Source organism: Neocloeon triangulifer, unplaced genomic scaffold, assembly GCF_031216515.1.
Source record: "Neocloeon triangulifer isolate White Clay Creek 2 clone unplaced genomic scaffold, ASM3121651v1 ptg000012l, whole genome shotgun sequence".
NCBI lineage: Eukaryota > Metazoa > Arthropoda > Insecta > Ephemeroptera > Baetidae > Neocloeon > Neocloeon triangulifer.
Window position 1 is genome coordinate 3,195,923 of NW_026775554.1, and position 27,429 is coordinate 3,223,351.

The following is a 27,429-nucleotide window of genomic DNA, read 5'->3' on the forward strand; positions in this document are numbered from 1 at the left end:
TTAGCGGCAACACCCATTTTTGACCTTGGCCGCTTGTTTAGCTTTACAAATTCACAAAAGCAAGTCTGCTGAAGACCGGCATGCCGCCGCAGCAGCCAATAGAAAACGATGGCATGCTGGTTCAAAGTTTGATAATGGTGATCATGTCTTAGGAATGGCTCGTGCATTGTTTTGAAGAGTTTTTCTGCCTCTAAGACTGGTAATTATCAATGTCAACAACGCTTACACCAGTAAATCTATTGCCCGACATAGTGGTGCATTGTTTGAAAGTTTTTTGTTAGACAAATAGTGTCCTTTTACCGCTAAATGTTCTCAGTATTATTTGCACGTTTCATCATTCGTTCCCTTTTTGGGCCTACAACCCTTAATTTTTTTATCCGTGACGTTTAATAAGTCATTTTTGTTCTTTTGCACCACACCTGCACTTCTATATTGTTGAGGATGATTCTCAAAATTTTAATCATACATAAATCATCAAACCATAGAAAATCGCACTTAAAAATTTTGGTTTCATGGGTTTTTTTTTTGGTTATTAAATTTCTTTTGGTCAAGGTGTATGTACATAATTATATTAATTTATTTTTATTTAATTCCAGAAATCATGGACACGGATGAGGAGCTGGAAAAACAAATTTTCAGTAGTGACCAAGCCCATGTTGATGTCGACGATGTCAATGTTGATGATTTATCCGAGGATTGTATTGAAGGTACAAACATAGGTTTGATTTAAATTTAATGCACGTTACAATATCAATCATTTCAGAATTGCTTGCCAATACTGAAGAGAAGGAAAAATCTGAAGAGATTGCCATAAATGGCTCCTGCAAAGAGATTCAGGTTTTGAAGGAGGATGAGGTTGTCACACTGAATGACAATGATGACACTGGGAAGGAAGATGCCCTTGACAACATTGATCCCCTTAGACATACTAAGAAATCAGCTGCTGAGGAGATCGACCTGACAGGAGATGAATTGGCTTCATCCTCAGAAGTTGAAGTTGTCAGATATAGCATGACTGTAGATGAAGTTTTTAAGGAAGAGGTGATCGAGGCGCAATCTGAGAACAAGCCAGAAAACTGCCAAGAAATAAGCAAGGTTGAAGTGATAGACTTGATTCCTGATGAGTCGACATTAATCTCCAATGAGGTGAAGCTTGAAAGAATTAACTATGACGATGGAGAGGTAGAGAAGAAAGAAGACTATTTCTCCGATAGTTCTGTTGAAGAAATCATTCCTGAGGTTGAAACTAAAATACTAGAATCGTCCAAAGACGAAGATAAGTGGGAAGATTGTGTTGATATATCTGACAATGAGGATCCTGCTGAGGAGCAAATCAAGCCAAAAACAGAGGGAATTGAAAAAGAGGATGTTGTGTTCAATGGTCAAGAGTTTGTTGAAGACAAACCTTCAGGCTTCAAAGAAGAAATTGTTGTCGAAGACACTGATTTAGTCGAAAAGTGTGTTCAAGTGCTTCATGAACATGCTCCCAGCAACGAGGACAAAAATTCATCAACATTTGAAGACACCAAGATCCCAAAGGAAGAAAATGTGTCAATGATTCAAAAGGATGATGAAGGGAAGATTCCCGTTGAAGACCTAAAATGCATTGAAGCTAATCACGGAGATGCCACAAGTAAAGAGGACAAAAATTCAAAGGCATTTGAAACCACAGAGGAATCAAAGAGAGATGATATTGTGTCGGAGATACCAATAGATGTTGATGAAGAAAAAGTGGCTCCTGAAGAAAATAATGCAGACCCCATTGAGGTGACTCATGTACCCACAAATGAAGACATAAATTCATCAACATGTGAGGCCACTGAAGACTCAAAGAGAGAAGATAATGAGTCGGAGATTCAAGAGGTTGCTGTAGAAGACACTGATGCAGACCAAAAAAGTTTTAAAGCTATTCACAAACATGCTACAATTAAAGAGGAAAAACATTTATCAACATTTCATGCCACCAAAGACTCAAAGAAAGAGGATAACGTGTCGGAGATTCAAATGGATGTTGACGAAGAAAAAGTTTCTCCTGAAGAAAATAATACAGAACCTATTGATGTGATTCATGCACCCACAAAGGAGGACGTAACTTTACCAACATGTGAGGCCACTGAAGACTTGAAGAGAGAAGATAATGAGTCAGAGATTCAAGAGGTTGATGAGGAAGAAATCAATGTTCAAGACGCTGATGCAGACCAAAAATGTATTGAAGTTATTCACGGACATGCCACAACTAAAGAGTACAAAAATTCATCAGCATTTGATGCCACCGAGGACTCAAAGAAAGAAGATAATGTGTTGGAGATTCAAATGGATGTTGACGAAGAAAAAGTTTGTCATGAAGAAAATAATACAGACCCTATTGAGGTGACTCGTGTACTCACAAATGAAGACATAACTTCATCAACATGTGAGGCCACTGAAGACTCAAAGAGAGAAGTTAATGAGTCAGAGATTCATGAGGTTGATGAGGAAGAAATCAATGCTCAAGACGCTGATGCAGACCAAAAATGTACTGAAGTTATTCACGGAGGTGCCACAACTAAAGAGGACAAAAATTCATCAGCATTTGATGCCACCGAGGACTCAGAGAAAGAAGATAATGTGTCAGAAATTCAAATGGATGTTGATGAAGAAAAAGTTGCTCTTCAAGAAAGTAATGCAGACCCTATTGAAGTAACTCATGCACCCACAAATGAAGACATAACTTCATCAACATGTGAGGCGACTAAAGAGTCGATGAAAGAAGATAATATGGATTGTATGAAGGAGATTCAAAATGATGCCGTTGTTGAAAATATTAAAGACGGGGAGTGCCTCGAAGGGTGGAATACGCCTGGAAAAGTGGATAAAACTTTGGCCGAAGCAGAGGAAGGGATAGAAAGAGAGTTTATTAATGGCACACAAAATGATGTTAGTGGAAAATGCATCCAAGATGAAAATAGCCATGAGGGAAAACATTCTCCAACAACTGACGTCACAGAGAAAGAGGAGAACCAGTCGGAGTCAAAAGATATAGTTGACCAAGAAAACATGGGTGAAGTTCCTCTTGCAGCAGAGGTTTTAGAGGAAACCGAGAAAAAAGAGTACCGGTCAGAGTTACAAGATAAAGAAAACACATTTGCAGCTAAAGTTTCAGAAGAATCTAAAAAAGAGGACTGGTCAGAGTTGCATGACAAATTTGCAGAAGAAAACACAAGAAAAGATCAGTCTTCACTTGAGGCCACGGAGAGAAATAAAGAAATAGAGGACAAGTCTGAGATACAAGATTGCAACATGGATGTTGAAGAAAACGCTAAGACTGACAAGGAGAAGTGCCCTGAAGAAATAAATGATCATGCCATTGAGCAGGAGGGCGCAGTTACCATTGCTGTTGACGCCAAGAAGAAGGTTGAGGACGAGCTCGATTTAAATTCTCCTCAAAAGAAAGATACTATATCAGAAGCTGAGCTTTCAGATGTGAAAGAGGACATGCCCAAAATACAAGACGCTTCCGATAAAATTGACTCGGATGAGAAGTGCCATGAAGAAGGAGGCATAGAGATTGTAAAGGAGGCGTTGGTGGCGGAGCTCAAAGATTTAAACTCAGATAATGGTAAGCCTTTAATTCATTGAAAATTTGTCTTTTAAAATTTTACCTTGCCACAGCTGATGACAATGGATCAGACTCCTACCACGAGGCGGCTGATGGGGAAAAATTTTTGGCCAACCCCATTTTTGAAAATAATGATGATTTGGAAGTAGATGAAAATAATGACAAGATGGAAGTAGATGAAAGTATTGACAATATTGGAGAAGGTGTGGAAATAGAACGAGGTACATTTATTGTTAATTATTTTGAATTCAATTTATTGATAAATTTAAATTTTTGTAGAAGTGGTGAGTTGCTTGAAAGATGTTCTTGATAAAATCAATCACTGGTCAGACGGTTCCGACAACAGCTCAACCACAGACGATGGTAATTTTAAATTGAAACATAAAGATTTTAAATAATTTTTCGTTTCATTCTGTATAAGCAGTTTGCAAGATAATCGAAACACAAACAATATCTGGGTCTGACTTTATGGAGGCAAGTGGCAAAGAAACTGCCAAACTTAAGGAAGATGGTAAAAAAATATGTGTTCATTAAACAATGATTGCATTAAATGTTTATCTGTAGATTCAATTAGAGGAGAAGGGTCAGATAGTTCTTCACCTCTATTGGGCATAATAAAGCCTAAGTATGTTTACTCCCGTGAACAAGACGAAACAGACTCCGTTGATATCAACATACCAGAAATATCTGAAGATGAGGATGGCGCAGAACCACTAACTCCGCAGGACACAAGCAGTCCTCTTGAAGAGAGATCTCTCCCTCAACCAGCCCTCTCGTCTTCAGAAGAGGATTTCGTTGGATTTGAGAAACACGAACAGGAAGCAACCGTCATCAAAACAGATTCCCTTCTGAGGAACCGAAACAAGTTTTTGAAAGTGCAAAATGGAACAGAGGTGCACTATTTTAAAGCAGAAAGATCGTCGCCAGAAAATAAGCTGCATCTTAAATATCAGATGGTATTTTTGTAATGTTCATTTTGCTAATAATTAGTTTGAATTTTGTTTGCAGTCTCGATGCACTGGTTGCCAATTTAAAATGCCAAATATCAGATATCCTCACAAATGTGTCGACAACTTCTGCGTCTTCTGTCAACAATCGGTGGGCACCACTTATGAGGTCCACACCCTGGAGAACCATTTGAAGGATATGAAGAGCTGTCCCTTTTGTGCACAACAAGTGGCCAGTGTGCAGCAGCTAGAAACTCACCTTTCAACGCACACAGACTTGAAAATAAGGCCAAGTGTGTGCGTTGGCTGCAAAAAGGCCTTTAAAACTCTGGAGGGTCGAGTTAGCCACAAATGTTCCTATGAAAGCATCTGCAAATATTGCAACATCATGTACCCCACTCCTGAAAAGCTGTCAGACCATCTTGAGACGCAACACAAGAGAGAAACGCTGCAAAAATCAATCTTGAAAGAGCATAAGTAAGTTTTACAAAGTCTTAAAGATTAACATTTGAAAAACGTACCCTGAAATTTTTTTCAGAATTTTTATGTGCACTGTGTGTGACAAAAGATTTCTTTCCCTAAACAAATTGGATCTCCATTTGAGTAGACACTTCAGCTTTGAGGAAAACAGTGAGACAATGTCTGCTTCTGATGAGGATGAAGTTGATGCCGAAAACAAGGTCTCAGACGAGAATGAAAGTGCATCTAGACTGTATATGTAAGATTTGAATAACAGATTATAGAACTTTCTTTCAATATTCAATCTTCCAGAAGTAATGTTGAAGAAAGCCAGAAGATTTTAAAGTGCCCTCATTGCACCCATTCCAGTGACTGTCGAAGCAAACTCAATGAACATTTACACATATCAAACTTTTGCATGCACTGTCTAACACAGGTAAAATGATACTAAAATTTTAAAATTAGCGATTAATGTAACTGTTTATATTTGAATTCTAGCTGGGCTCTACACAAGAGTTTGAAATTCACATGGTTGAGTGCCATAGCTCTGAAAAACGATGCCAATTCTGCGAAGAGGACTTCAACGCAGCTGAAGAGTTAGTCAAGCATTGCAAAGTCCACACCAGCCTGAATATTACACCGTTTATCTGCCCTCTCTGTTGCCTGTGCTTTAGCCTTAGAGAAAATCTAGAAAGCCACAACTGCTCAGGAAGCAGCCCACCAGCTAAAATTTTTTGCGCTCCATGCAAGATTTGCTTCAGCAGCAACCTTGCCCACGAATTTCACATGCTTTACCAACACTCGGAAACTTATAACTGCCCTACCTGCAAATCTGAAAATGAATCATACACGCAGCTCTTTGGTCATTTGAAAAAGGATCACTCTGAGTCGCTGATTTTATCATTTCTTTGTGGAAAGTGCAGGCAGTTGTTTGAGACTGAAGATGACTATCACATACACCGCTGTGTCGTTGATGGTGCGTCCATGCTTGAAATTACGGAATCTGAATCATCGGACCAACTCCTGGCATGTCTGATATGTGGCATGGAATTCAACTGCGAAGAAGAATTAGACGTTCACTTTAACACTCTTGTCGGAGAAGCCATAAAGATTGCCAAAGAGAAGTTCTGTTCATTCTGCAAAGTGGAATTTGCGACAAGATCCAGTTTTGAAAGCCACATGATAAGACACCATTTGTCTATTCATCAGTGTCCATTCTGTCTCAAATTCTTCTCTTCGAAGAATGCAATGGAGCGGCATTTGCTGCACCACACAAACATACACCGCCACGAGCTGTATTGTGGAACTTGTCGAAGAATACTTTTTTCACGTGGTCTCTTTGAAAGTCACGTTTGCCAAGAAGATGAAATTGAAACAGACACTGACAATTCTAATCAAGGAGAGGTACATCTATTTTGATACTATTTGTTTCATTTTCATAACAATATTTTTTCAGGACAAACTACAAAAGATCTTCTGTCCTACCTGTAATGAGGGATTCAAAAGTGAAAAAATTCTGAACAATCACATTCCTATTCATGAGGTTAAGTCATTCCCATGCACAATATGCCAGCGTCAGCTAAAATCTGCAGCTACGTTGGAAGAACACCTGAATCTTCACAAAAATGCAACTACAGCTTCACCAAAGATGGAGCTCGAGCTCTCACCCAGGCTACGAGTCCCGAAACTGCAACTAGCAGACGAAAGCAATAAATGCAGACCATGCAAGAGAATATTCAGGACAACTGAAGAGTTTGACAGGCATAACGAGACCATTCATTGCTACTCTGTAAAGCTAAGAGATAAAGTTGACTCTTGCAGCTTTCTGAGGTGCCGTTTTTGTGACATGAAGTTGGAGTCCTACTTCTGGGTCGCTCACCACTACACCACTTCACATGACATCATAGCCAGTCTCAATCACCAATGTAAAATGTGTGATGTCCGCTTTCACAAGGCATCCGAGAAAATCAACCACTTTTGCCCAAAGACGTCTGCTGATGAGGTGAAGCAGGAAGCACCCAGTCAAGACTTGCAACCAAATATGTCTGCAACGTGAGTTTTTGTCATTATATTAATTTGCAATTTTTGTTTTAAACAATTGTGTTTTAGGGAAATAAAGGAAGAGCTGGAGGATCCAGAAGAAACACTGAAGCAGAAAAAACAGGTGGTCATACACTCGGTTGTTAAAAGAGGCAGGCCCATGAAAAAACTGGAGGTGGATCTCAACAAATTGGAGCATCCTTGCTCCCATTGCAAGGATGTATTTGTCAACCAAAAATCCTTAATGGATCACTGCATCAAGGTTCTCTTCTGTGTCAAGTGCCTGAAGAGCTTTCAAGACAAGGACAAGTTTGAGCAGCACATGATGTATTTGCATTGCACCTCGTCAACATGCATGTTTTGCTCGGAAAAAATGGCAAGCACTGTGTTACTCATTAAACACTTAAAACTGCATAGCAAACTCAAGTACAGACCAAAGGAGTCAATCAAAGGCAAAATTTTTGGCTGCCGCTGCTGTAACAACGCATTCAAAAAGCCTAATCTTTATGAGAAACATGTCATTGAAAATCATGGGAACAGGAAATTGTGTCCGTTTTGTGGAAAATTCATATCCCTTCGCACCAAGATGTTGGAACACTACTCCACCCACACAACTCTAAATGCAGTGAAAATTTTCAATGCTTCTGAGAAAAGAAAAGCAGCCGAGCATGCGAAAAAGCAGGAAGAAGCTGAAGAAAAGAAAAATGCTGTAAAATTAGCCGAAGAAAAGAAAATTGCAGAAAAATTAGCCGAAGAAAAGAAAATTGCAGCTAAATTAGCCGAGGAAAAGAAAAATGCTGCAAAATTAGCCGAGGAGAAGAAAATTGCAGCTAAATTGGCTGAAGAAAAGAAATCTGCTGCTCAAAACAAAAAGCTTGCTAGTGTTGAAAAGAGAAGCCCGGCTCAAGCCAAAAAGCCTTCGCCGGTAAAATTGACTCCCGAGAAGAAATCAACTGCTGTTGGTTCAAAAGCCTCTTCAGTGAAATCTGCTGAGAAAAAGGACGTTGAAAACCTGAAGGGGAGGAGAACAAGGTCTAAAGGTGTAGAAAGTGAGGAAGCCCCTGAGAGTGAGTCTGCGCCTTTGCCTTTGAAGCCCAGTCTGATGGTGAAGGGAGACATGTGCATGGTCTGCAAAAAGAAGATCAGGTCGCAATCCCTTTTGTACCATCACGTCATGGACAACCATTTCAAAGGCAGTCTTCAATGCCCTTTCTGCGACAAAAAGTTTAATGCCTTATTCAAAACAAAAATGCACATTTGGAAATTGCACCTAATCAAGATGACCCAAGAGCCTGAGTTGAGTGAAGAGGCTCCAGCAGACAAAGAGATAACTGAAGCACCTCAACCTGCAACAAATCAATCAGATGAAATATTCACATGCAGCATTTGTGCCAAAATCTACTCAAGCCAGCACTTTGTGGACAAGCACATTCGCCTTTTTCACAACATAGACCCTGCCAAGTATGAATAATTAGAAATAAAGTAAAAAAACCAGTGCTAATAAAATTCTTTTTCAGAGCACAGCTTCTTGAGCGTACTGTCGGTGCATTCCCATCGAACTGTGACGAGTCAAAACTGACTTCAGTAGGACCTGACCAGAACACGTTCTGCTTCCACTGCCATACCTCTTTCAACACTCCCATGGAACTCCGAGCTCACGGAATGAAAGCTGGCGTGTTTTGCGAGTTCTGTCGGCGCACCTTGCCCGATTCAGGGGAGTATGAAATGCACATGCTTGAGGAGCACCCGATGGAAGACACTTGCCAGTTTTGTGGTGCCTACATTCCTAACAAGCCCGCTCTGGAAATCCACATTAGAAAGCACACTAAAATCGGGCCCATCCACTACAAGTGCTTTGGTTGCAACCAAATCTTTACGAGCTCCAAAGCCAAAGACGAGCACCCCTGTGTTGCTTTTGCGTGCCCAAAATGCAACATGCCGCAGAAAGGTCCTGATGGTCTGGAAAACCACTTGGCCACTGCTCACAATGAGGCTGAGAAAGCAGCCCAGGAGCCACCACGCCCAATGTCAGTTGAAGTTCCTATTTCCACTGCTACTGCCAAGAAACGAGGAAGGAAAAGACGAGTGGACGCTCGACTGCCTTCAAATGATGATTCCGAAGGCTCTCCTAAGTATGATATTTTATTACAGACTATCCTATATTTTTAAAGATAACTGGTAATTTTTGTTTTGATGGATAACGAGATGTAAATAGCAACTCAGAGTTTAATTTTAATTAACCCATATCCCTCTAAGCACAATGAAAGTTTTTTTAATTAATTTTCTTTCTTTTATTACAGCAAACAAAAACGATCTGATGAAGACAGCTCCTCTCACAATTCGTCAACAGTACGTTCCGAGGGCAAAAAAATTTCTTCAACGGTTGAATGTCCACACTGCGATCGTCGATTCCAAAATGAGCATGGTTTGCTGGTGCACTGCTCCAGTGCCAAGTAATGAATAACTTTGAAATATGCTTCCTGATCACTAATGCCACTTTATTTTGATCTACAGGATTTACTGCCGCACCTGCAAGAAGATTTTCCCAAGTTCGACAGATCTAGCTAACCATGTCAAAACGCACGACGAAGCAGGTCCGACCACCTCCAACCAGTCTGAAACTGATGTTGGCTATTTTGGCTGCCGATTCTGCGGAGAGAAGTTTGAAAACTACTCCAGCCTGAACAATCACCAGCGCATTCACGTCATATACCAGTGCAGCAATTGCCTGAAAGTGTGTGACAGTGAGTCTCTTCTCAACAGCCACAGAAGGCAGTGCTTCCCGTAAGAATTAATTTTAGTTTCAAATCAAGATTAAATCTCATGTTCCTTTCCCCTTTAGGTCATTGGGCACGGTTATCAAACAGGAGAGTGACTCCGACTCGGATATTATGGTGATCGAAGACACGCCGAAGAAAGCAAGTGGTGGCCAATTTGTCCTGCTGTGAGCAGTGAGTACTGGAAAATTTTTATTTTTGTAGTGCGTACCGGTGCGTACAATTATTGTGAATCTCAATCACTTTTTGAATGTATTGAAAATCAAAATTGGAAAATAATCAATATTTTCTTTTTATAAATATTTCGAAAGCTGATGTTTAGTAAAATCTGTCATCGTGAAATAAATCAAACAATTAGTAAAAATTGAATTTTGATTGCCAAACAGTACGCGTGGCACAAGTGTGAAAGTACTTTTTTTTAGTAAAATGTTAATAAGAAATTATGAGCCAATGGGATTGATATGAACATATTTTTATTATTATTTTACAGGAATCTATTTCTAGAACATGTAATCTATCAAGATGGAAGTACGGTGTACATATAATGCCTGTACGTCGTTTCAATAACATAATCCCGTCACGTCAATTTGTTTATTTTTCTCATCATAATGAAGTACAATCAATAGAAAAAACCTAGGTCAAACATTTCATTATAAATCTGTGTTATGAATTCGGTTGCGAAGTCCAGTTGTGTGAAAGAAAACGGCAAAAAATAATCTACATAAACCACACCAAAAATTAAAGCAGCACTTGTAACGTCTGTAGTGCTTTCATAGAGTAATGAACTAAAAGTGGGTTATTCATTTGCTATTTTAATCTGATGTGACAATTGCAATGAGAACTTGAAAGTTTCTAATGAGAGATAGATGTGAGAAGAGAAGTTTAAATTTACGCGAATTAAATATTTCACATGGTCGATTTGATATTATTATTTCTTTTCTCTGTAGCACCTGTGTGCCCATTTTATGGATTTGAAAAATCACATCAGGTTACCCTGCGCATTTAAATACTTGGTATTTTGATAATCATTATAATCTCTTCTACTGTACTTTTGTAGCACTTAAACGGCAGCTAACATTGATTTTACAAGAAGGGTGTGCTGAGATTAAATCCGATTTTGTTCAGTTGTCGGCAAGAGCACTATTGCTATAGAAGATGCTGGGTAACCCTTGGCATTAGACTAAGATGCATGTTTGAGTTCCAATTAATTGTGTAATTGCAACGCGGGTTTGAGGTATTGTGGTGTGTCTGTGTGTATGTGTCTGCTAATTATTTGCGTTTAAAGCATTAAATTATCACGATAATTCATTTTTCTCTCGGAGCAGAAAGAAAACAATCATCATTATAATTCAAATTTATTCTTACTCAAGCGAATTGTTTACCGGTAATGGTTTGTACGGTGTAAGTGTGTCTGTGAGAGATTATATAGTACAATTATCTAGGGGTTCTCTGCCTATGTTTTTTTTTATACATACTTTTTTTGCTGAACAAGTGTATGCATATTTTTTTGTTATTAACTCTGGATCTGTAACTAATGAGTTTGTTTGCGTAAGTGGTTGAGTCTCTATCTGGTTAATTGTTGGTGTTCACAGTGTTATTCTGCAGTAGTTTGTGGTTAAAGTTTCTTAAGCATTTTGATGCCAGAAATATATAATTTTTGAGCCAGCCCTTTTGTAAGTTAAAATTTATGTTTGCATTTGATGCGGACAGAAAAAAGTGCGAACATTTTCTTTTTCAAAGTAATCGATTAAAAGTCGTCTAAACAGCGCGTTTTGACAGTGATGGTTATTATTTTTGTCGGAAATGCAGAACCATTAATTCATTTTTTGTCTTTATAGTTCAAACAACAACTTTTTGAACTTTTTGCTTTCATCAGAAATATTGTCATTTGTGACCCGAAAATGCGTTTGAAAATTTTGCAGTTGAAGAGCGCGTGTGTAAAAAAGGCAATTTATAATTTCCATTATTTCTTCCATGTAAGTCTGCGCGTTATGTACAAAGATGGCTCTACAAAAATAACTTCCTCCCTTTCGGAGTATGATGTGCTTCTGAAGTATTTTTGCGACACACAACAGGTAAAAATCCCAGAGACATTTTCCAAGATGAGTACGAGAAAGCAACTCACTTAATCTGATATGACTTCGAGCGATATTTGTGCCGGAGCCTTAGAAATTTAAAAATTCCAAAACCCAGCCGACGAAAGGTCAATGAACTTTTGAATGCACCTAATTGGAAATTTCCTCAAAAAGATTTTACATTTGTGAAGCACACTAAGATTTTTATTTTTAATTCAGAAGATTCGGCTTCTGGAATCATTGTGAAGTAATAAAGAAAAGTGTCAAGATGACAATTTTCTCGTAGCAACTTTGGGCTTTTCGCAAATGGCGTAAGGGTGATGTTAATTGTTTATTTTTTTATTCTTTTCTAAAAAGATGGCGTTTTTAACTTGTCGAAAGTTTCAGGCTTAAGTTTTGTGGCGTGGCTTTGCGTTTTTTTTTTCTGTTTTAAAATCACAAGTTCAAAATGGAAGATACACGATGTTTGTATTGTTTTGAATGTGTTTTCAGTATAATTATGCAATTTGGACCACTGCAAGATGCAAACTGTGATATTTATGCGTGATGGCATTACATTTGTAATTACACAGTTATAAATATTAATTAAGGGTCTGCGTGATATTGAAGTATATCTGCGTGTGTGTATGTGTGTGGCATCTATGTGAGTGTGGAAATTATGATTGGCGCGTGTTACAATTACTATTTTATAGCGTACAGCATACATAACATATTGTCCTTATGATAAACACATTTTTCATACATGTCTCTGTAAGAAAATTTTGCTGATCTGCACTGATAGCAGTTAAATAATGGAAAATTCACGTAGAGCAAGCAGCGGAGACACATTTTAACGAGGCAATCGAAAGCCGGCGTCACTCTTTCTCTCAAATTACAATTACAATTGATGCGTAATTATTCGCAAACCTTACACTTTACACGGATATAACACTTCCTCACTTGGATTTGTTCAACAAGTCGTTTCATTCCTTCCTCTGTACAATCAATTAAAATTATTCAACCAATCACATAAAGTAGCAACAAAATTCGATTACACCAGCCGCTGATCCGTGTGGGTGTTTGAAGTTTTTTTTTCTCAATAAATTTTTTCTTTTAAAATTTCTTTTTGATATGTACCGTGCAATATGTCTCAATTTCTGACAAGCTCTGTTCGGGTTATACAGATTAGCTGTGTGGTGTGTGGATTGTTGTAACACAATAACTCTTATTATTTGAATATATAATTATATAATAATAATATTTCATTACATACTTCATAGTTCATACAAATCGCATTGTTTGTGTGTATCGCGTAGCAGTCAACAAAAAATTGTAACCATCATTGCAACAAGTAATTCGACAAACTTAAACGTTATCTCTCAGTTAAAACTACCACAAAAAACTATTGATTACCACGTTGTATTTTATGTTGTGTCTAAAATTATTACTATCGTCTGTTTTGCTGTGGCGCGTATCGACGCCTGGTTTTTGCATTTTGTTTTGTTTTTATCTGTACAGTTCTATTTTAACAAAAACTATGAATTATAACTCGACCAGTTTGCGTTCGCGGGTGCGGCTCATCTCGGGACCCGAAGCCTGCCTCCCGATGATTTAATTCTCAGCCTTGGGCCCGGACGAGCCAACCCTTTTAGATTGCTGCTGGCCTGGCAACTGTTCCCATAACAATATTATTTATGTATGCACACAGGGATGCTGCGTTTTGTGTGTGGCGAGATGTGTTACTTTTGTGTCTATTGATTCACAAAATGAGAGTCGGAAGGAAAAATGAAATTATTTTCGTGTCCTCTGCTGTACATACGTGTTTGAGGAGAAAAATAATTAACTTTAAGTCTTACACCCACTCTGGAAAATTAAATTAAAAATACACAGTGAATAATTCCTCAGTCAATTTCCGAGCAAATTTCTTCTAACTTATTGGGAATGATTTCAACTAATCTTTGGTATGCATTTTATCAAAGGAATTCAGCGTTTCCCATATTAACATGTTTATCCAGTGCAGTTAGAAGAAAAAGGCAAAATTAAAATCGTGTACGTTTGAGTTGAAGAGTTTCGGAGGTTGTTGCTTCTGGACGCTTTTTCCAAACTATAGCGCAATCGTGGAATGCCCGGTGCACAATTAAAATTCAAACAAAATCAAAAGCGTTTGAGATCAGATGTTGAATAGAATTGAGAGTGAGCTGGGCCAATTGCTTGTCAATGACACACGCCTCCTGCTCTCATAACTCAAAGCGTATATAATTAATATTCAAAAATGCCACGTAACACAATTAAACATTATTAAATTCCACATATTTTTACGTTACAAAATTAAGTCTTCTCAAATAAGAAATAAATTAAATAGTAGTTGTTTGATTATTCCTTCCTAATTTCGATTTCTTACAAGTAATTTTGATGCGTGATAATTAAAACACAAAAAACATCAATAATCTAGAAAAGTGACTATGAAAACACAGCAAAATTAGCAGTCAAATTGAAACAACGCAAGCAACAACACAATTTCAAGCTGCTTTTTAGTCCCAGTCTCGTAAGCTAGAGGAGGTTCACCCATTCATTCGTTTTCCGTACTTTTTCGTTTTGCCACAAACATAATAATTTATATAATAATTCTGTGTTAAATGACGCATGGAAGAGATTCCTCTTTTATGCAACAGCCAAACAATAATTTTTACTTAGGCTTTAAATTAGATAACACGTCAAAGAGTAGATACGATCACATTGAAAATTGAAGAGACTGAACGAGAAGATTTTCCCTTTTATGGGTATAATAATTTGAATTTTTAGAACATTAAATTTGACACGTCAACAAGAAATGTGCGATATTTTTATATCAATTACCTCTGGCCACGATAGATATTCTCCTCGAGATTTAAGAATCCTTAAAATTTGGCATCTAGAGAATGTAAGTCTTAAATTTTAAATTTCATCTCTTTTCTCAAAATTTATCAATAATCACATGGATAAATGTGAAGCCTAATGTCTTCAAAATACCTCTAGCATTTTTTTTCTCAATAAATTTTCACCTATATCAAGGTAGTGAGCCATTTAAAATATTTCATTTTCTTTAGTCTCCGTTTTTGTTTTTCCATATACAAACACACAGCAATTTGAATCATCTCTAGATTTTCATTTCTCTCAAGAAAGTGTCATTAATTAGCGATTGGTACAATATATAGAGCCGAAATAAGAATTAGAATGATACACCAACATTTACACTTTGTACTTGAGTGTTGTTAAAAATTTTTGTTTTGTCCCCTCCTCGCGATATCAATTTTGGAATGAGTCTTACGAGTGCTTAAACAATTTAGTAATAGGATAAAAGTTTTCTCTTTTAATCGTCAAAAAAAACTCCTTCAACGCGCGAGCCATGCATTGATATTTGGAAGTTTTTGTTTCCCACTAAAAATCCATTCAACTTACACGTGTTCTTGACTCTTTCCCAAAAACATTTCCCAGCAGATTGTTCAAATATTATGTTGCGCGCTCGTGTTTATCCACTTTTGTCACCAGCAGGGCAGTGCATGAGTTGCATGTACCCATTAAAATCAAGTCTTTTAAATGTTCAACTTCTCAATCGAATTGAGCCGAAATTTTTCTCGTGTCAATTGATGCCTTTTGTTCGCTAGAAGCACTAAATTTTGAAAATTTCGGAAGTACCGTGTACATAAAAATTTACATATTACAGAAACATCACAGACAAGATACCAAAAACTGCAAATAGCGTATATTAAATCTTTCCTCCAGTGTTCTCCTCGAAAGTGTTTTTGCTTCTCAATCAGAATGAACAAGAAAAAAGGACAAACCGATTAACAAGTTTCTTCTTTTCAAGCCGGCAAATTTCTTCACGGCTCGTTTTTTAGGCTGTAAAATGTAAAATATATTTCCGTGGTCTGTCAGCAAATATATTTTTGGCCAAAAATTGACTTGATTCTCAACAACGTTTTAGTTCAGTATAGAGCAATAAAAAGCGACGAGTGTGTGTGTGTGTGTGTGTGTGTGTGTGTTTGTGGTATTAAAATTGTGCCAAACTTTGATATTTGTACTCTCAGACTTTGCTAATTGGGAATGACTGCAGATGATGCTGTTGATGATGATGTTGAAGAAGTCTGGTGCGATGGATGAAGTTGCTGGTGATGGTGCTGGTGGTGCGGAGTGGGGAGCTCCATCAGGCTTTTGATGCCCGTCTTGAGCAGACGTCGAAGCATCACATTCGTACTTCTGTGCTGGAGGCTTTTGTGTGTGGTCAGGCTGTTTTTTGTACGATAGCTGCGGCTGCAAAACTCACACGTGTATAAAGTGTTGGACTTTTCGTGCCGGTCTTGAAAGTGTCGCTTCAACGAGTAATAACAACTGAACATGCGTCGACAGTATGGGCACTCTTGGGGCTCGTTCATATTGTTGGTCGGGGGAGGCACCTTATAAGAAATCACCTCTCCTGCAAAATTCCAGATCGATTCATTAGCGATGATTACTCAGCTGCCAGAAATATAAGAGATACACAGAGATTGAAAAAGAAAAGTGAAATTTGGAAAAGTCAACCTCACAACTTGAAATCAATAGAAATTGTTCTGGTTCTGAACAGAAAATAAAATGTACCACAAATGAATAATTATTTAAAAAAAAAATTGCCTCAAAGAGGCGTCAAATTATTTATGATATTAATTATTTTCTATCAATCATATCAATGATAAACTGATCGAAGGTAAATTTTTTAGTCCAAACGAACTGTTTTACATTTTATATGATTTTGTTTCGGACAATTTGCAAAATCCCATAGTTCACGTGTGGGGACTTTGAGACAGCAAAGGGCAGACAATGAATAATCAAATGATTATGCAGCACATGCGCGAAAAAACTGAAAAATTGGAACGATGAGAACAGAACCATAACTGAGCTACCATAATATAATCATGCAACATAAAATTGCTTGGAAATTAGAGAGGAGTTGAGAGTCGACTTTTCGAGGAAAAAACAGAGATATATATGTAGAGAGTGTAACAAAGAGAAAAAAAGGGCAAAAATTTTGAGAGACTAACCGCAGGAGTACGTGGCAGCGAACAATTGTGACAATCGGGAGAGGTACGAATGTGCATGTTAAATGGGCTCTGCTTTGATTTCTCCGGGTCTCGTTTTGTGATACGTGTAGATATGTGTCATTAACGAATTTCTCGAGCAGTAGGTGCGTTCGCAAATGACACATCTGAACTCTTCTTGCTTCTCCTCGTGCTTATCGGCGATATGTCGTTTGAGACTAGCCTTCGAACATAACACCTTACTGCAAAGTAGGCAGAAAAACTGTTTCTTGATCATGCTCGCAGACGAACCTGCAAAACGCAAAGAAACAAAAATACAAAAGGGTCTGCTGCAATAAGCGAGTTGCTGTTTTCTGTATGGTTCAAAAAGTCAAATTGCAACTAACGTGAATATATCAAAACGAAAAAAAAGATTCGGCACCCGCCGTCTCCCTTGCAAAAAAATCAGCGAAATTCGGGAGCGGCCGGCGCAATTTTATTAGAAATTTTTATAGTCTCCTCTCTAGAAATCCACAAAACTAAAAAAAGAATTGCAAAATGGGGGGATTGAAATGCATGAAAAAGGTGCGTGCAGTCCTGAACTTGGATCAAAGTACATGCTTAAAGGCACTATACAAATTAATTAAAAGTTGCGTGAGGCCAAATCCATGCTCTATATATAGAAATTGTTTAGGTGTGCGTGGAGTTGAATAAGAAAAAAGGCATGAATTTTGCATTTTCCTTTTAATTGCTCCGATCCAGACGATTGAGCAACGAATTATTTTGTCAATTTCGTCGTACACATTAAACACAACAAAATCTTTTCCACATCTTGCGAGCAAAATTCTTGTCGCTACAAAACTCTCGGGGCTCTCGTGTGACAGCGCAGTACAAAAAGTAAATTAGCAAAAACAAACGTATGAAAAACTGCCCTGGAAAAAGAGACGCGCTCGTCTGCATTTTCCTCCTCGTGATAAGAGCCAATATGCGATTTCGTTTCAAATTTGTAAATCGCATATAAACATAACAAACTGCCATTTGAAAGAGTCATGATCAGTAAATTAAAATGTTAATTTTTGATGCTACACAAGCTAGAAAGCGACATTGTTCAGCAAAGTCGAGTAATAAATGAGATTGCCTTAAAATAAAAACAAAGGAAGTCAGAGTTTGCAGGAAGTAAATAGTACAGAAAGTGCTTTTGATACTCAATCATATTTGTTATTTATAATTTAACAAGAAATATAGCGTTGATATACGCAATAAACAAAACAAATAATCAGCACGCGACGGAAGTTCGTTATTTTCGCGTGTCTTTTCAAAGCGCCACTTTACTACCCTATCAATTATACAGCAAGACTTCTTTTCTTTCCCTTAAACATTTTTAGTGTCATACAACATCACTAGCCAATTCAGTCTCTGATTTTTTTGCAACAACATTCTTTGTTCATTTTTTTCCGTTTCGGCAAATCTGAATGCAAATTTCAATCATATATATTAAAAGTCCAGGTGCGATAATCACGAATTTTCAGATCTGCAAAACTTTCAGTCAGACTGATGAATTAGATGTTTTTGTTTGTTTTAAATCTGTGTGGTCAGAACGAAACATGGCTGAGTCAAAGCTGTATGTACATTTTGTTTTTTTGATTCAACGTGCGTTTTGCCTCTGCCGTGGCAAGTGACTTGGAAGAGAAGAGAGTTATTAGTCGTAAAACAGATTCAAATCTTAAAGTATAAAAAGAGTCGTTCGTTCTCTTCAATTTAGCAAACACAGCTCCAAATAGCAATCTTGATTTCTCTTGACTATAATCATCAAAATTCGCAGTCTCAAAAATTAATAATCATCAAAGTTTTAATCCCCTCGTTTCGCTCTCTTGCTTTCGATATAGTTTTCAGCCAAACTCTGAAGTAGTCTGTTCCTTATTTAATAATAATAGTTACATATAAACTAATTATGCATTACATGCAGTGTGTATTTGATTAAGTTGAACATATTGTATTCCTCTGCTAGACACTTTTATACACAACACATCGACGGTTCTAATAGACATTTTTCAAATCACTGCTGGGTTTATATGCCTTTTGACTGATCATTTTTCACAAATTTTTATCACAATTTTTGCATCAAATATCTAATCACGAATTTCATACCAAGACTGGCTTTACCGCAATCTTGCGTCTCTTTCTTTTACGGAATAAAATCCGCGTGGAAGTTCGAGAGTATATTTTGTGTCTCTGCAAAGACCACGCTGGAATGACTGAAATGCAATGTAATATTTTGTTCCTGTTATATACTTTTTCTAGAAATAATACTTTCTCCTGTTTCACAATAGAGTAGATAGATTATCTGCTTGTTTTATAACAATATTAATTATTGTTTTGGAGCTTTTGCCATTCTATACACTGAAAATAGTTGCTAAGTTTTACATTTTTTTTTTGCTATTGTTACACGTTTCTCTCATTCCTACAACTTGAGTATATTTTTCTTCGAATGCTGTTCTGCTCTTCAGTTATTATTATTTTTTTTTAATTATCTATATTCTTTACAAACACTTGACATTTGGCTCTAGGAGCGTCATTATAATGTTTTGCTGGTTGGTACAATTTTTAAGTGTTTTGCTTCACTCTATCAGGTATAAGGCACTTGATCATTTTTTTACACAGTTTTCAATGTGTGTGTGGTTTCTATGTGGGTGATATTATAGGGAATTCGTTCGTTTAAATCTCCCCAAATTGATTAAATCAAATTTTACTGTAACCGATTTTTAAATGGGCTTTGAATTTCATAGAGCGCGGGAATAAATACTAAACTTTTTAGGCAACTTTCTCAATTATTCAAATTAGCAAAAGCTAGGCGAATCAATGGACAGGAACACAAGGAGGGTGGTTGCCGCTTTTATAAAAAAAAAAAATCCAAGCACTCTACCGCGTTATTACTTTTAACACGAAAACAGGAAACAAAATGCTGTAAATGCCCATACGATCGACTGATATACATTTTAAACTTTATGAAATAGTTTCGACTAACACATTTTTTGATTTTCATGAATACGAGATCAAAATTTGATTACAAATGATGACAAAGAAAAACTTAATCGAGCAGCATAGAGATGGACTTAAAGGTAAAAATTGCATATCTTAAGAGGCGGAAAAGTCGGCGGCCGTGGCGGTGGCGCCGACCACGGGGGCGGCGGCCTCCCTCTTCCACTGGGGGCTCTGTGCGGGGGCAAATTCGTTGGCTGACGAAAGGGTGCGGCGCTGCAGGGCGCGGTGGTAAATACTTTTGTGGTTTCGCAGGCTGTTGAGGGTGCTGTACACCTTGTTGCAAATGTTGCACACCGGCGGCTTGATCGGTTTCGCGTGAACATTCTGAATGTGGCGCCGCAGTCTCTGGGGCGAAGTCAGGTTCTTCCCGCACGGTTCGCATCGATAACCAAGCCCTCTCATGGGTAGCACAAAACCTGCATGACAGACGGCTCAAATTAGGGACCATGTTAAAGAGCGAGATATGATCGTGGAGAACAAAAACCCGCGAGGTTTTATTTGCGCGAGAAAAAAATTAGATAACGTGTGGATGTTGACCACCAATCAAGTTTTTTTCTTGTTCGTTTTCAGGTTTAGCAGCAGGAAATCATAAATAGAATGGAAGCCAAAGTAACAGAAATGAATGAAAATAAAAATGCATGGTCCCTAAACTATAGCCGTCTACCACTTTTTGAGGATTTGAATATATGTGCCATATATATTATGTGAAATAATAGATATTTTTGTTTCTGATTCTTTTTGTTTGTCTGATCATTGCCAGTTTTTTGCTTTCTCTCCTCCAATTTTCTTCAAGTCGAGTTGTCCGAATTTTTCCTGATGTTCATTAGGAATGATATATATAGTATTGACAAATCCAAGAAGCAAAACTATATATTATTTATAAATATAAATAGATTCATGGAACTAAAAATAGTAGATGAATTCGCCTCATACGTGACAAAGAAAATCATAAAAATCATGCCAGAAAATTCCTACGCAATGCAGAAAATAATTTGAAAAATTTAAAATAAGAAACAATATTTAGCAAAAACATAATCATGTACGTGGTTTAAAGTGCACACACAAACTGGAACAGAAATGCATGATCTCTAACATCTACAGACGATCTTCTCAAGTGATGAGAATTATTTTTACACATGAAATAAAGAGCTGTTTTGACGCCTATCTGCTGCCATGTCAAAACGGAATGACTGACAAGGATCTCATGCATTTTTCTTGTCAACAAAATTTTGAGCAGCAGACTCCAACGGAAATTTTCCGAAAACTGTCCAATTGGAGTCGCTTTTGGTGTGGTTGTGAAATTAATTAAAAATAATATAGATATAAAAATTTAAAAAATTTGGGAGAGGAGAATATAAAATATCGTATAAGAGAATGCTCTGCTTACCTGGTGATAGGCCAAGCTCTGGTAAGCTCTGGTTTAGTCCCGCAGCGTTGGCAAGACCTGCAGGAAGAGTCAAAATTTAATTTTCATTTACAATTCTTTTCAAACACTTACTCGAAAGGCTGGCAGCTTCAGATAGAGCTTGTCTACTAACAGGTAGGTTGAAGTTGAACGGTTGTCCTGGGCTGGAGGCTGAAAATAACGAGTGCAACTTTTCCTGCATGTTGAAGTGCCCTGGTGGTCCCCCTTGTGTGCTGCCGTCCGTTTCTGCCTGATCAGAGGCGATCGAGGAAGGCGCCTTGCCCTCCATAGAGTCGTCGTTATCTACCTGCAATTTCACAAGGGAACATTAAGAAATGTGAAGATTAATGCGCAAGTCAAAATTACGTCAACGTTGGGCCCCAAGTGGTCACCAGTCTCCTGCTTGGCCAATAATAAGTCGTCCTTGGGCGATTTTCTGTCCAAATCGGGGTTGTGTTGGTGGTTGTTCTCAAGCATCTCGACCCCACCACGCCGAGATTTGGGAGAAAAATCCTCTGGGCTTGTTTGCTACAACAAAACAAAAATAACACCTATGTTAAAATTTTCAGTTCAGGGGCAGAAAAGTATTTAACATGTAAAGTGTAATTTATTTTATAAAAAGAGGTCAGCAAATTTCATGGTGCGGCTGATAACCCAAAGGCAGATAGCAAACAAGGGAATGGTCAAGGGACCCGACAAAAATGAATTATTTCCTCGAGTGCACAATTTTTTTCTGACAATTTATGTGAAAAGAAGCAGATAATGAGGGCAGAGAAAATTGTCCTTAGGAAATGAAAAAGGCATTTTAAAAAAGTAAAAATTGTCGCGTGCAGTTGGAATGCAGTTTTAAAAAATTTAGTAACTTGAAAAACTGCTAACTTTAAATTCGTACAAATAATTACTATATCTTCTTAAGGAAATCACGCAAAGAAAAGGAATTAATAAAAATAATTTTGACAGCAATTAAAATTAAAAAATAGATTACAATATTCTTCATAGTTTCAATCCTCTCTGCAACCCTTCTTTACTACAATTTAAAACTTTTTTTAAAAATTATTTAAAAAAAAAAATAGTGTTCATGGAGATTAATCGTTTTCTTTATTGAATTGCAGCGTTAATTAAAAATATGAAACTAAAAATTAATTTTACTAATGAAATTATTTTCATTAGAAGGAAGTCATTGACGTTGTACATACCTGACTAGCTGCAGCAGCGGCGGCCACGACGGCGGCCTGCTGGAGCATGGAGGCCGCAGCGGCGGCCACGACGTTGCTGTTGTGCGTGACCTCGTCGTTGTTCAGCTTGGCCCTCTTGCTCAGCATGGAGAGATCATATTCGCCGCCGAGACCTGCCTGCTCCGAGTCCCTGCGGACGGGCGGCCGCCTCAGGAGGGCGGCGGCCGCGCCGTTGCCGTTGGCCGCCAGGGCCGAGCCCACGGGACTGGCCGTGATAGGCGACGGGAATCGGGCGTCCTCGAGCTTCTCAGGGTAGGCGGAGGCCAGGTTGCGGGGGGCGGTGATGCCCGCCCCCGCCGACCCCAGCTCGTCGCGCTCCTCGGCCTGCTGCGTGAGGCCGCTCACCCTGAGCACCTCGGCCGTCTTCAGGAAGGACGTGAGGCTGCGCTGGTGCACGTTGACCTCGCCGTGGTAAATGAACTCGACGAGAGCGTGCAGGTCGGCGAACGCCACGTCCTGCAGTACAATCACAGGGTGCGCACATGGGGTACTCTGTAGAGACAGAAAAAATGAATGCGAATTGTATATTAGAATTAAATTCTCAATTAATTCATCATTTAATTCATTGACTTTCTATAATTTGATAATGTCATGAAAAGTTTTTTGCTGCTTGCCCTAAAATTTGCAATCAAATATTGATGCCTGCAATTTTTTTGAAGTTCAAATGTTAAAATTTTGTATATCATTGGTCTTTAGGTTGAAATAAATAAAAATTTCTAGCAAGTAAGAAAACCGATTTAAAAAGTAAATAAAATAAACAAAAACAACAAGAGGGGAAATAAAAGTGAATTTTTAATTATAAATCAAAACGAGCCTTTTTTATTGAAAGTTGATTCGCAGAATTGTGTTGATCGTCATCATAAATAACATCGAAGTTTATTGATTAGAGATTTTCAGATAAAATAAAATATTTATTTTATAATCAGACATTGTCTTTAAAAATTCAATAATATTAAAATCGCATAATTTGATTATTGTAATAAGCTTTGAACTTTTTAAGCAATATAACAACAAAAATTTAGCTTTATTTTATATATATTGTGCATAATATTGAACTGTAAATAGTTTTAAACAATTAATGACATTTTTATCTATTCATTTAGTTAACTATTAGTATTTTATGAATTAAAATCTTCCATATAAACAATTTTGCTAGTTTTTTTTATGATATTTTTATTTTTTCCACATAAAAGGACTCCTGAATTTTATTTTATCACGAAACGCAGAACAGACGCAAGAGGCCAGAGCAGGGGATGCTAAATTAATTAGTTTTACTCTTGATAATATTTTGTTTCTAAATGTTCCTCAAAAGGAGTCACTTTGTTCGCTATTGCCAACTGCTGGAGCCATGTGAAAATAAATTGCAAATATAAGAAGAAGTAAATTATAAAAAAAATTCAAAAATTAATATTTTCACAATAATTTAATTAAGCAAAATTTATAATAATTTCCTAGGATTAAGAGAGAAAATTGAATTACTAACCTTGAGCAGTTCTCTGAAGTAAGGGCTGCACGCGGAAAGCACGACCCTGTGCGCTTTGAGGCTCTTGCCCTCGCACGCAAGGGTCACGTCCACGAAGTCCTCGTCATCCCTCAGGTTCTCGAACGCCGAGGTGATTGAGCTCTGGTAGTTGTTCCAGCGGAGGCAGAAGTGCTGGGTGTCCACCATTTTACCGCCTACACACCCCCTGCGGACAAAATCAGGGCCGTTTTGAAAAGCTCGTTGGTGATGGTTCCTCGGAAATGTTTTGAACATGATTGCGGAAACCGTCAGACGGGCCTCTACTTTTATTCGCTGCTGACAATTTTTAATTTCTGCTGGCACGTAGCATTTTACTGCCTTGTGATTGCGTTCATGTCAAACGAAGGAAGTGAAACAGTGGATAGGTCTTTTGACCATGCAATTAAAAACACGTACGTCAAGGGAGGACTGGCTGGAGAAATAATTGTGCCATTATCAATGCGTGAACGCTGACGAAAAACGTCTAGAAGTGATAAAGCGCGGGCGGCCAGTAGCAGAATCGGTTTCCGTCCGATATCATTCCTCGACACAATTTTCCCTTCAAATTTTTAGTTTTCAAGTCGCAAATTTTGGTACTAAAACAAAAGCAATTACACGCAGAACTTTCTGGAATACGGAAAATGTAGCACATTTTTTTAATGAGCTGATTATAATTTTTTTACGTTCCTTGACTGAGCACATTTTATTCTCTTTCCCCTTCATTAAAATTATTTTACTTTTTTTGCGTTGTTTTTCGTTTGCAAATACTTTTGAATGTTAATCTAGAACGCTTAAAAGAGCGCTTGATGATTTTTGCCCCCGGCAAATATTTGCGCCGAGCCTATCGATTATCTAAAAAAGTTTAGTGCTACTCGACCTCTCTCTCTGGTTTACATTCAAATGCGATGGTTTCATAACTCTGCGCTGGTAATGGCGAACGCGAGGACCGAAGTAATGGAATCAGATAATAGACGAGTGCGGGGCAAATTTATTCGTCGCGCGCAGTCGTAAAATGCCCGTGGACTCCCGAATCTAACTAGAAAATAAAAAGTATAACAAGTATAAAATCGCTGGGGATATGCAGGCCCAAGGGTATTGCAGAGTAAAAAAACTAATGCGCGCCATTCGGTACAATAAAATGCAAAAAAAAAGAGAGATACAATCCATTTGATAATAATCTTCAACCACGGAGTCACATGTAAAAATAGAATTACAGTTACCTAGAATGAAGCGTACATTCTTAAATTGAAAATGTTTTTTCTACAACTGCCAAAATAATTTAAAGTAAAAAACTTTAAACATAGAATTTTTCGGTTCAATTTTAAAGTAAAAAATAAAAGTTTACAAGTTAAAGAAAATTCAAATAAATTCTATAAGATTTTTTTCTTTACCTAAATTTCTAAAACTTCCAAACGCCAAGTTTAATGTTTAATCGTGGAAAGTCAGATTAAATGAACCATAAACCGTTTTTCAAACGGGATTATGCTGAATTTCTAAACCCAAATCAAGTCTGGTCAGCAAGTGAGTTTGCAGTTTTAAAATAACCTTGCAGCGGAGAGCAAGTGCGCAAAAAGCTGCTGGTGAATAATAAAAAGTAACGGCTAAATTTGAGAGTAACCCAGAGTGGAAATAATTTTGCAGCCAGCAAACCGGCTTTGCAGTCCCCTCGGCGTACTCAATATTTTTCCTTGCGTCGACACCGTCCTCCTCCTCCTCCTTCAAGACGGAAAGCCTCATTTGCAAAATGCACATTATCGTTTCTTGCTCGCCGTTTGACATTAGCGCGCAGAATTAGAGTCAAGGCTCGCGACTGCATTTCGGCCGCGGCAGGTGAAAGTAGTTTTGCGCGCCGACCACATTCAAGTACGAAAATATAAATATTTTCTTTCAGCGGTGCCAGCATGTGCGCGCGAATTTGTAAAAACGTGAATTTTTAATTGGAATTTCTTAGAGCTCAAGAAAGAAAAGCACTTTGTGTTATATTTTGAAGCAAAAAAAAGAGGAAGCAATGACCGATTATTGGCCAAAGCTAACTAAATCGGCCATTTTCTGACTTGTGTAAGTGTTTTTATTTCCCTTGCAACCTCTTCCGGCCTGGAATCTCGGTTATAGATAGCCGGTCTGTCTGACTGCCAGTTTCAAAAGTAAAGAGCTGTGTAATAAAATCGCTTCTCGTCAAACAAGTGCACGACAAGCTAGCGCCCCGAGCTGGCAACTTTGCTAGATAAAATTCAACATAAATGTGCTCTGGAAGTTTCATTTACATTGCGATGATTCTGAGTAAAAAAAGTAATTTAAGGTCATGCAGGAAATTCCTAAAACCTTCAAATTTGTGTACGAGATTCAGATTCACAATTAGTTCAAATTTAAATACAACTTTACAGGAGAAGAAACTCAATAATAATTATTTATATTGTATTTCTTCTACTCTAAAGTTATAAATTTTCATCTCTTTATCTGAATAATCTGATTGCGAGTAAAAAATTTCCAGTGTTCTTGTAAAATACAATGTTTTTATGTGTGAAAATTCATTTCCCAGACCGAATTCGATATCAGTGTGTTTAAAGTACTTTGAAATTATGCTCGATGGCTTCTCGTTCGGTACGTATGCGTGCAGCACAATGGTAAAAATAAATGTAGCTCTATTTGCTGGAGGTGCACATAATACAAGTGCCGTGTGTACGTGCGTGCGAGGGGGAGAGAAAAGCCTCGTACGTAGGCAACCTGCACCGAAAATGTGCTCAACAAAAAGCCTATCATGACCGCATCTAGGGAGCTCTAGCTGAAAAGAGGGTGCCAGAAACATACACGCGCTGCGCCCATATTCATGAGTTTTTCGCTCGCTTATTTGAAAAATCAATTCCGAGCGCGGTGAGCAAAGAGTTGGACGACAATTTTTAGGGAGAGGGAGAGCACAAATGCAAAACCATTCTCGCTTAAAAACACTAGAATTCTGACAAAAATTGAAAATATAGCGAAAATTTCCAAATATTTACAAGTACAAAGAGTTTTGTTTTAAAATTGTGATATATTTGTAATTATAAAATGATGTTTTTTTTAGGAGTTTCAAAAACAATTTAACAAAATAAATTATTAAAATTCAATTAACACATTGGAAAAATCTACAAAATTTTCTGGATTTTCAGAAAGATTTTTGTCTGGCGTTTCCCCCTCTTCAAGTCAGTTTATATTATATATTATCAGCCAATATAATTTCGCAGCGTGTTTGCTCAGCAAATACGCAAAAGCAATGAGCGTGTGCCAAATAAGCGCGTCTGTGTGGGGCGCAAAGGGTCAAGAACGGGGTCATCTGTTTGAGTCAAAGGCGCTGGTGCGGCCGA

At 37.8% G+C, this 27,429-nt stretch overlaps 2 protein-coding genes across 9 annotated transcripts in view; one reads left to right on the plus strand and one right to left on the minus strand.

The window, feature by feature from the left end:
- The first annotated feature begins 67 nt into the window (after nt 1-67).
- LOC132197726 (uncharacterized) lies at nt 68-10,824 on the plus strand. 3 transcript variants are annotated; one of them, XM_059621218.1, is made up of 18 exons: nt 68-199; nt 597-707; nt 764-3,598; nt 3,652-3,819; nt 3,878-3,961; nt 4,023-4,109; nt 4,163-4,554; nt 4,607-5,022; nt 5,084-5,263; nt 5,317-5,440; nt 5,503-6,408; nt 6,461-6,765; nt 6,826-7,056; nt 7,114-8,505; nt 8,562-9,176; nt 9,345-9,497; nt 9,559-9,828; nt 9,887-10,824. In XM_059621218.1, the coding sequence occupies exons 2-18, from the start codon at nt 602-604 to the stop codon at nt 9,990-9,992; spliced, it is 8,370 nt and encodes a 2,789-aa protein (XP_059477201.1). In that variant the 5' UTR covers nt 68-199; nt 597-601; the 3' UTR covers nt 9,993-10,824. The 3 variants fall into 3 exon arrangements, with proteins under 3 accessions (XP_059477201.1, XP_059477199.1, XP_059477200.1); XM_059621216.1 differs by having other exon boundaries at nt 6,461-7,056; XM_059621217.1 differs by having other exon boundaries at nt 5,320-5,440; nt 6,461-7,056.
- Nucleotides 10,278-27,429, minus strand: part of LOC132197731 (broad-complex core protein isoforms 1/2/3/4/5-like) — a 55,022-nt gene continuing 37,870 nt past the window's right edge. For 5 of the 6 annotated variants that reach the window (XM_059621235.1, XM_059621238.1, XM_059621236.1 and 2 more), the window contains 6 exons: nt 24,071-24,275; nt 22,549-23,079; nt 21,719-21,880; nt 21,446-21,659; nt 21,335-21,391; nt 17,157-20,363 (listed from right to left, as the gene is read on the minus strand). In XM_059621235.1, coding sequence (XP_059477218.1) covers nt 20,041-20,363; nt 21,335-21,391; nt 21,446-21,659; nt 21,719-21,880; nt 22,549-23,079; nt 24,071-24,275 — 1,492 coding nt within the window. In that variant the 3' untranslated portion in view covers nt 17,157-20,040. Of the gene's footprint in view, nt 16,329-16,929; nt 20,364-21,334; nt 21,392-21,445; nt 21,660-21,718; nt 21,881-22,548; nt 23,080-24,070; nt 24,276-27,429 lie in introns of those variants that run through there. The other variant, XR_009441897.1, reaches the window with a different exon arrangement.